An 8,982-nucleotide genomic window follows, 5' to 3' on the forward strand; every position below is an offset into this window, starting at 1 on the left:
TTTAACCCCCTCTCGTTGCAAAGGTCCAACACATGGAAGCAAAACCCCACTGCCATTTACTGCTGTGGGGCAGGAGCTTCATGGAGCCATAGAATGGGTTGGGTGGAAGGGGCCTTAAAGCTCCTCCAGCCCCAGTCCAGCTCCAGGGACCCCTTCCCATGGAGCAGGATGCTCCAATCCCTGTGTCCTTGAGCACTGCCAGGGATGGGGCAGCCACAGCTTCTCCATTCCACATCCCAACACCCTCATGAGGAAGAGCTTCCCCATATCCCATTGAACTCTTCCCTCTTCCCACACTCCTCATCCCACCCCTGCATCCCTCATCCCAAGCCCCTCTCCCGGCTCCCTGCAGGCTCTGGAGCTGCTCTCAGCTCTCCCCTTCCCTCAGCAGAGGGGCAGGATCCCCTCCCTCACACTCTGGGGGTGCAGCCCCACACTGGGGCTCAATCACTCCCTCAAGCCACCCCATGGGGACCCCAAATCCCTCTCCTCAGGCTGCTCCATCCGGTCCCCCCCATCCCATCCCTGCGCCGGCTCCGCAGCGCACAAGGGGTTAACGGGGGGGGTGTTCCCGGCCGGACTGGAAAGGTGAGGCAGGAAAAGGGCAACGCCTCTGGTCGGGCCCCATTCGGAGCCGCACATGGTGCTGGAAGCCGCAGGTAGGAACGGGGGGACCCCGATATGGACCGTTCCGGGGGGGGGGTTTGTATGGGGGAACCCACGAGGGATGCTCAAGGCTGGTTCGGGTGACACCGGGATGTGGGTTGGGGGCTTCCAGGTGGGTTTCGGGTGGATCCTGCTGCAGACAGAGGTAGAAACAGGGAATCCATTGGGAAAGCTGCAGGGGAGAGGGGAGCGCTGATCCTGGGGTACCCACCCGGGGTACGGAGGAGAGGTGGGGGTGAGCTGCAGGGATGTTGTGCGCATCCCGGCCTCCATTCACCGGGAATGGGAATGGGAATGGGGGCTGTGAATGGAGCATCCCGCATGGAGTTCTTAGGGATCAGAGCTGCAGCTTTGCTGTGGGAAAGGCTCTTGAGCAACTTGGCCTGGGAGCAAGAATGAGGAAGATGATGGGGTGGTTCTTAACCAACCCCTGCGTAGCTTGAAAACACATGGAGAGATCCAATGGGATCCTGTGCGCCGGGATATGAGTCACTGATCCCTGTCAGCCCCTGGAGGCTGCATCCCGGCCCAGCAAGGTAACCCTGGCACAGCAACGCATCCCATGGTTTTCCATGGAGCTCCTTCCCACCTGGTTTAAGCCTCTGCTGGGTCCCAGCTCTCCATTTCCAGGTGTTGTGGGCACAGAACTGCTGTGTGTTTTCCATTGGCAATGCTAAACTCTTCCCAAAAAGCCCTTGTTCCATCCCAAGCTTCCATGTTGTGGGAATGTGACCCTGGTCCTGCTCTGAAGCTGCTCGGGGCGAAGCTTGTGGTTGGCTTTGGGAAGTGCATTCAAGCTCCCTGGCGCCCAGACATTGGCACCGGAGGAGCCCGATGAGCTTTAAAGTGAAGCTGGGTTTAAAGCAAAACTGGGATTAAAGTGAAGTTGGGTTTAAATTAAACTGGGTTTAAAGCGAAGTTGGGTTTAAATTAAACTGGGTTTAAAGCGAAGTTGGGTTTAAATTAAACTGGGTTTAAAGCAAACTGGGTTTAAAGCATATTTGGTTTAAAGCAAACTGGGTTTAGGGCAAAGCTGTGTTCAAAATAAGATGGGTATAAAGCAAAGATGGATCTGAAGCGAAGCCAGGCTTAAAGTGAAGCCGGGTTTAAAGTGAAGCCGGGTTTAAAGCAAAGCTCTGTTTAACATGAAGCCGGGTTTATTGAGCTGGTGCCTTGTACCAGCCTGGGCTTGAGCTCGGGGTGAAGTTACTGGGGGTGCTGGTGTGTGCACCAGCCTAGGTACTGGTCCCTGCCCGGGGGCAGATGCTCCCCACACCTCTCCCATGCTCTGGGAAGGGGGAAATGCTCTTCCCAGCCCTCGAAAGCAAAACCACTGCTGGGGGATGTTGTGCAAGCTCCAAGTCACGAGGGCACTGGGGCACAATGGGGTAGGGCCAGAGCTGGGAATGAATCCCAATGTGGCTGCAGGTTTAGGATCCCCCATCCCGTGCACTGCATCCCAATGGGATGAAGGTCGTGGTTTAGCAGCTTCCTTATTGCAGGAAGGACGTTCCCATTGCAGCATCGATCCCGGGACGGCAACGGGAGGATCCGGGAGGAGCTTGGGGCCATTGGAAGAGGGAATCACAAAGGGAATCACCTGGATTTTCCAGCATTCCCTACCAAGACCTTGGCTCCGGCTGGAGCTGCCTGACCATTCCCGGCTCTGGGAATCCATCCCTTGTGCTCTGTCTTGTGGCAGCTCTGAAGGAGCCCAGAGCCGATGCCATGGAAGGGGATCAGCCCCCTCTGACTGCAGGTGAGTGCCCCAAAACAGCTCTGCCCTATGGCCATGCAATGGTGAGACCTTGCCCAGGGCCACTGCCTGCTCCATCCGGCTGTGTCTGGCTCAGGACTTGCCTTGCTCACCCCAACCCTAACCCCAACCCTAACCCCAACCCTAACCCTAAACCTAACCCCAACCCTAACCCCAACCCTAACCCCAACCCTAACCCCAACCCTAACCCTTCTCTCCTGGTTTGATGAAGCAAGCCAGCTTGGATGGGGCTTGGAGCAACCTGCTCCAGTGGGAGGAGGAAGGGGCTTGGAAGTGAATGAGCCTTATGGTGCTTTCTAACCCAAACCATTCCATGATTCTATGATGTAAGAAGAGCTGACAACCCCCTTGCTGAAGAAGGCTCACCCTCCACCTCTCCATGAGGACGCCAACACCGTGGTCATCGCAGGTAGGGCTTCTCCTTGCCCCATCCACCCCATTTACCGAGGGTACCAACCACCCATGGGTTACCCCTTCTGCTTTCTCCCGGCAGTGGTCATCACATTGGTGTTCCTCACCCTGCTGACGGTGTTGGTGGTGATCATCATCTACCTGTACAGAAACAAAGGCAGCTACCTCACCTATGAACAGCCGGCAGCAGAGACTGACGTGGTGATGCAGATGGAGGATGCTCCAGCCAAGGAGAAAGAGGAGTACTTCATCTAAGGCACAGCTCCAGCGCACACCCCTCATGCTCTGGGGTCAAACTTCCTGGAATTGGGAATTTCCAAGCTGCTTTTTAGTTCTTTTCCTTAATTTATTAAGCCAAGCATGGAAGGAAACCCCCCAGGTGTGTCACAGCTTTGCCCATCACTGCCTGCCCTGAGGGCAGGAGGAGAGCATCACCCCCAGCACTTGCAGTGCCTTCCAATACAACCCAGTGACAAACAGGAGTCCCTGTTATTTGCTTTGCCCTTAGCTCCAAACCCACATTAAGTTCTCTTATGGGATGGGGTGATGGATATGGAGGAGTTGGAGGTGAAGCCTATGGGTAACACAGGCTGATGGGTCATGCACTGACAACCCCATTGCAGCCCATGAGCCTTGAGGCTGCTCATCCCAGCACATGGGCTCAGGCAGGTGGAGACAAGGGCTCAGAACAAAGCTGGGGCAAGGAGCAGCTCCTTGCTCAAGGCACTTCCTCCTTGCACCCAAGCCCCAAACCCCCCTAAAAGGGGAAGTTCACAAGCACCAGTGAAGAGGAAGTGGGTGCAGGGGCTTGCGATGGGCAGCACCAAGGGGGGTTATTCGGGGGTGGATGTAAAGGGGGTGGATGTAAAGGGGGTGGATGTAAAGGGGGTGGATGTAAAGGGGGTGGATGTAAAGGGGGTGGATGTAAAGGGGGTGGATGTAAAGGGGGCTCCTTCATCCAAATGTTCAAAATAGTCTTTATTCTACTTGTTTTTAGTATAAAAAATCCACAAGTTAAGTGCACCACAGTGTAGACAGAGACGCGATGCTGAGCTTCCTAACAGTCACCTGATGGTTAAACACAACGGGGACGAGACAGGTTTAGGTTCAACTGAAACCTCAAGATAAAATAGATCTGAATCTGGTTTTTGTCTTCATAAAACAACAACGACAACAAAAACACCTCAAAACCAAACCCAAAACACGGAGAATCCCTGAAATATTCTTCTTACCCCTAATAAGACTTCATTGTTTTAAGTATGCGTTCAGACCCCAAGCCATTGACCCGGCTCATTCGGGTGTTGGTGGACAGATGCTGTGCAGATGGTAACACCCGCTCTGCTTGACCAACAGCCTGAAGGAGTTTGGGTGTCAAGACACCGGTTGAGTTTGAAAGCATTGTGGTTATTAAGCATGGCTCTAAAAGCCTCATTAGCACTGGATGAAAGGAACATGAGCTGCATGTGTTTCTGGCACCAAAGCTTGGCTTTGATTAGGTCTAGTGTGCAAAGGAATCCAAGGTTACTTGGAGTGTCTAAAACCAATCCCAGAGCCTCAAACCTTCCCGCAGGGAAGCGATGGGCGAGCAGGGAATGCTCCCAGGATCCGTCCTAGGGAGGTCAGGAAGGGAGATGGGCTGGGATGCTCTGCCTGCTGCTGGGAATCACTGCTCTTCCCAGTACCTTTAGTGGAGGGAAGCCCTGGTGGTTGTGGCTCTGGGTGCAATGGATCCGGAGGAGCAGGAAGGGAAGGGGGAAGTGGATCCACTCCCATACCCATCCCAATGCTCAGTGAATGATAGGAAGAGGCAGAGCTGCTGAGCTCCCATTCATCCCATGGATCAATCCCCCCCTCCCGCTCCAACAGAGGCACCACTGGCATCACCAGTGCTTCACCAGCATCACCAGTGCTTCGCCAGCATCACCAGTGCTTCACCAGCATCACCAGTGCTTCACCAGCATCACCAGTGCTTCACCAGCATCACCAGGGCTTCGCCAGCATCACCAGGGCTTCACCAGCATCACCAGTGCTTCACCAGCATCACCAGGGCTTCGCCGGCATCACCAGGGCTTCACCAGCATCACCAGTGCTTCACCAGCATCACCAGGGCTTCACCGGCATCACCAGGGCTTCACCGTCATCACCAGTGCTTCCCCAGCATCACCAGTGCTTCCCCAGCATCACCAGGGCTTCACCAGCATCACCAGTGCTTCACCAGCATCACCAGGGCTTCGCCGGCATCACCAGGGCTTCACCAGCATCACCAGTGCTTCACCAGCATCACCAGGGCTTCACCAGCATCACCAGTGCTTCACCAGCATCACCAGTGCTTCACCGGCATCACCAGTGCCTCACCAGCATCACCAGTGCTTCACCAGCATCACCAGTGCTTCACCAGCATCACCAGTGCTTCCCCAGCATCACCAGTGTGCTTCACCAGCATCACCAGTGCCTCACCAGCATCACCAGTGCTTCCCCAGCATCACCAGTGCTTCACCAGCATCACCAGTGCTTCACCAGCATCACCAGTGCTTCGCCAGCATCACCAGTGCTTCACCGGCATCACCAGTGCTTCACCAGCATCACCAGTGTGCTTCACCCCACCATGCCTGCAGGCACCAAGCCCACAGAGCCCTCACCGCTTCGTGTCTACTCTGCAACCTCAGGTTAATATGGACTAAAGCAGTTACATCGTGAGAAGTGCTGACAGGATGTGATGTCTTCCTTACACAAATGTCCCCCCCCTGTCCCCCCCATTCCCCTTCCTCCTTCACCAGATGGTGTAGCCGCCGTCTGAGCCTCCCAGGAAGAAGTTCCCCTTCCGTTGTGTCACCAAGACGTTGGCTCCCTGCATTACAGCCAGTTGGGCAGCGTTGGGGGGGCAGCCAGGAGGGGGGGGCTGGAAGGGAGAAAGGAGAGGTAGGGGATAACTGGGGTCAATGGGACAAAGTCATTGCTCCCAGTTCATGTCCCTGCTGCTACAGAGCCCAGGAGCTGATGGGAACCCATAGGTTAAACAGGTACATGTAGGAGCCTGCTCCTGGCCCAAAGGATGGATCAGGTTTGGGAAACAAAGGACATCTCCCAAACACCCAATGCTGAAGCACACAGGGGTTTACAGTCATAGAACCATGGAATAGGTTGGGATGGAAGGGACCTTAAACCTCCTCCAGCTCCAACCCCTTCCACTCCAAGCCCCTGTATCCAACCTGAACACTACCAGGGATGGGACATCCCATACTACAGCCAAAGTCATACTCACAGGGATGCTGGCGGCTCCACCAGCTCCAAACCTGGCTCCAGCATCAAAGCCGCCTTCAACAAGCACTGTTGATCCCGGTGGATACACTGGTCCCACTGGATAATATGCCATGGGCACCGAGGAGCCGAGCGGCCCCATAGCCACTGACTGGGCCATGGGCAGGAAGACCCCCGGGTATGCTGCAGACATGGTGGGCACGGTGGCAGCCCCCAGTGGCACGAAGCTGGGACGGTAAAGCTGGGGAGGGAAGAAGGCACATAAGGAAGTTGGGAGATGTAATTCATGGATTCATGGAATGATGGAAGTTGGAAGGGACCTTAAGCCTTAAACCTCATCCAGCTCCAACCCTTGCCATGGGCAGGGACACCTGAGTGCTGGGCTGCACCCCCAGAGTGTGAGCAGCAGCTTGGGGGGGACCCTGCCCCTCTGCTGCATGGAGACCCCCCCCACAATCCTGATCCAGCTGTGGGGCAGCAGAACAAGGGGGACATGGAGCTGCTGGAGCAAGGCTATGGGGATGCAGTGAGGGCTGGAGCAGCTCCAGTGCCTAAAGGGGCTGCAGGAACCTGGAGAGGGGCTTGGGATGAGGGATGCAGGGATGGGATGAGGAGTTTGGGAAGAGGGAAGAGTTCAATGGGATATGGGGAAGCTCTTCCCTATGAGGGTGTTGGGATGTGGAATGGAGAAGCTGTGGCTGCCCCATCCCTGGCAGTGCTCAAGGATACAGGGATTGGAGCATCCTGCTCCATGGGAAGGGATCCATAGGGATGCATTGGGGCTGGATGAGCTTCCCTTTGCCTTCATCCCAACACATTCCATGATGAAACGAAGCCTTGGGAGCAGATTCCCACCTACCTCGGAGTAAGCAGGAGGTGCATCCGTGTATGGTGGTGGCTGCGGCAGGGGCACACTCTGTGGGTACACGGCAGCACTGGCCGGAGCCTGCACAGGGTAGGAGGGCTGGGTGGGATATTGTCCTGCAGGGAATAGGGGGGTCAGACATAGGGTTTGGGGGGGGGGGTACCACACATCACCCTGAGCCTGAACTGAACCCCTTCCTCTGGGACAGGGGGGTCAGACCCAGGGTTTGGGGGGTACCACACATCACCCCTGCTGCAGAGCCTGAACTGACCTGGGGGGGCTGATGGTGTCCCCCCCACTACCCCATGCCGCCCATGGGTGCCCCTGCCCCACTCCCCCCCTCTGTGTGGGGAGAATTGCCCCCATCCACGTTACCCCTGGGGGATCCCCCCCATAGCAAAGGGATCCCCCCTACTGCAAACCCCATCATCCGGGGTCCCCTTTGTGCCCCCCGACCACCAGTGACGTCACCCCGAAGGGCTCCCGCACCCCCCATAAGACGGGGTCCATTCTGACGTCATCCAGGGGATTCCCTACGTCATCGGGGGGGGGTTCCCGCACCCTTTCTATCCCCCCTGCGTCACGCCCACCCCCGGGGTGCCCCCCCCCCCCTCCGGAGCCCCCCTTACGTCACCGAGGGGGCTTCCCCCACCTCCTCTCGTACGTAATAGGGGGGGAATCCCTTACGTCACGCGCCGCGTCCTACGTCACAAGGGGAGGGTCTTCCCCCCCCCCTCCGGCGCCCACATGGTTAAAGCCGTTGCCATGGCACCCGGCGCGCGCCCCCTCCCACCCCCCCCCCCCACCCCGCTCCCATTGGCCGCGCCAGCGGTCACGCGCCGCTCTTAAAGGGGCCACGTCCCCCGGTGCAGGGTCCGCTGGGGGGGGGGGGTGGGGGGGAGGGCAGGGAGGGGAGGGGGGGGAGGGGTCCCGGTGGAACCGGGCGCGCTCCCGAGCCCGGCCCTTGCCTTTGCCGTTCATGGCGGCGGCGGCTCCCGCTGTGCCCGCGCCGCGCGCTCCCCGCTCGGTGTCACCGCGGCGCTGCGGGAGGGGGGGGATGGGGGGGTGGGGGTGGGGTGGGGGCAGGAAGCGTGCGGCGTTGCGTCATCGCGTTCGGGGGGGGGGGGGAGGGGGGGAGAGGCCGAGCTATCTTAAAGGGGCCGCGGTCTGAAGGGGTCCGGGTGTCCCGACGTGAAGGGGGGGGGCCCAAGCGGGGGGGAGCGCTCTTAAAGGGGCCACGGTGAAGGGGGAGGTCCCTAGGTGGGGGCGATGCCGAGCTCTTAAAGGGGCCGCGGTCTGAAGGGGGGGGGTCCCCAGGTGGGGGCGAGGCCGAGCGCTCTTAAAGGGGCCGCGGTCTGAAGGGGGGGGGGTCCCCAGGTGGGGGCGAGGCCGAGCGCTCTTAAAGGGGCCGCGGTCTGAAGGGGGGGTCCCAGGCGTTGGGGAGCGCTCTTAAAGGGGCCGCCGTCTGAGGGGGTCCGGGTGCCCCGTGGTGAAGGGGGGGTCCCCAGGCGGGAGGGAGCGCTCTTAAAGGGGCCGCGGTGAAGGGGGGTCCCCAGGTGGGGGCGAGGCCGATCGCTCTTAAAGGGGCCACGGTCTGAGGGGGGGGTCCGGGTGCCCCTGGTGAAGGGGGGGTCCCCAGGCGGGGACATACAGGGTATGGGGGTGTAAGGGGGTTGTGAACGGGACCCCTGGGGGTGGCTGAGGAACCCCCCCTGTTCCTGCCTCAGTGACATTGGAATCAATGTGGCTTATTGTGTCCAAGGGGGTTAGATAAAACGTATGGGGGGTGTACAAGGGGGTATTGATTGGTTACCTACTTATAACCTACTTATAACCTACTTATAACCTAGTTATAACCTACTTATAACCTACTTATTGATTACGCAGCCTGGTTAACAGATAACGGTGCTGAGCTCATCCCTACCGGACAGCACCAGGATACAGGATACAGGAGTTAGGTGGTTGGACATGGACCAGACCCATCCGCGCTCCTACAGCGCATGCG

General features: G+C 58.2%; 2 protein-coding genes across 3 annotated transcripts; one reads left to right on the forward strand and one right to left on the reverse strand.

The window, feature by feature from the left end:
- The first annotated feature begins 578 nt into the window (after positions 1–578).
- On the forward strand, positions 579–3,336 carry SMAGP (small cell adhesion glycoprotein). 2 transcript variants are annotated; one of them, XM_034071510.1, is made up of 4 exons: positions 579–659; positions 2,169–2,425; positions 2,775–2,852; positions 2,937–3,336. In XM_034071510.1, the coding sequence occupies exons 2-4, from the start codon at positions 2,395–2,397 to the stop codon at positions 3,107–3,109; spliced, it is 282 nt and encodes a 93-aa protein (XP_033927401.1). In that variant the 5' UTR covers positions 579–659; positions 2,169–2,394; the 3' UTR covers positions 3,110–3,336. The 2 variants fall into 2 exon arrangements, with proteins under 2 accessions (XP_033927401.1, XP_033927402.1); XM_034071511.1 differs by having other exon boundaries at positions 580–659; positions 2,778–2,852.
- Positions 3,337–5,336: 2,000 nt separating this feature from the next.
- DAZAP2 (DAZ associated protein 2) lies at positions 5,337–8,017 on the reverse strand. Its single transcript, XM_034071520.1, has 4 exons — positions 7,946–8,017; positions 6,972–7,093; positions 6,117–6,353; positions 5,337–5,753 (listed from the first exon to the last, which is right to left on the reverse strand). The coding sequence occupies exons 1-4, from the start codon at positions 7,956–7,958 to the stop codon at positions 5,625–5,627; spliced, it is 501 nt and encodes a 166-aa protein (XP_033927411.1). The 5' UTR covers positions 7,959–8,017; the 3' UTR covers positions 5,337–5,624.
- Positions 8,018–8,982: the final 965 nt, after the last annotated feature.

The sequence above is a fragment of the Melopsittacus undulatus genome, chromosome 21 (assembly GCF_012275295.1).
Source record: "Melopsittacus undulatus isolate bMelUnd1 chromosome 21, bMelUnd1.mat.Z, whole genome shotgun sequence".
In the NCBI taxonomy this organism is placed as follows: domain Eukaryota; kingdom Metazoa; phylum Chordata; class Aves; order Psittaciformes; family Psittaculidae; genus Melopsittacus; species Melopsittacus undulatus.

What these genes read in the sequence shown, in the direction of transcription:
- DAZAP2 (XM_034071520.1), bottom strand. An exon ending in CACCTCCTGCTTACTCCGAG is followed by an intron (nt 6,354 to 6,971) that starts GTAGGTGGGAAT and finishes TTCCCTCCCCAG; the next exon opens with CTTTACCGTCCCAGCTTCGT. An exon ending in GTGGAGCCGCCAGCATCCCT is followed by an intron (nt 5,754 to 6,116) that starts GTGAGTATGACT and finishes TCTCCCTTCCAG; the next exon opens with CCCCCCCCTCCTGGCTGCCC.
- SMAGP (XM_034071510.1), top strand. Translation starts at nt 2,395, where the DNA reads ATGGAAGGGGATCAGCCCCCTCTGACTGCAG. An exon ending in TCAGCCCCCTCTGACTGCAG is followed by an intron (nt 2,426 to 2,774) that starts GTGAGTGCCCCA and finishes CTATGATGTAAG; the next exon opens with AAGAGCTGACAACCCCCTTG. An exon ending in CAACACCGTGGTCATCGCAG is followed by an intron (nt 2,853 to 2,936) that starts GTAGGGCTTCTC and finishes TTCTCCCGGCAG; the next exon opens with TGGTCATCACATTGGTGTTC.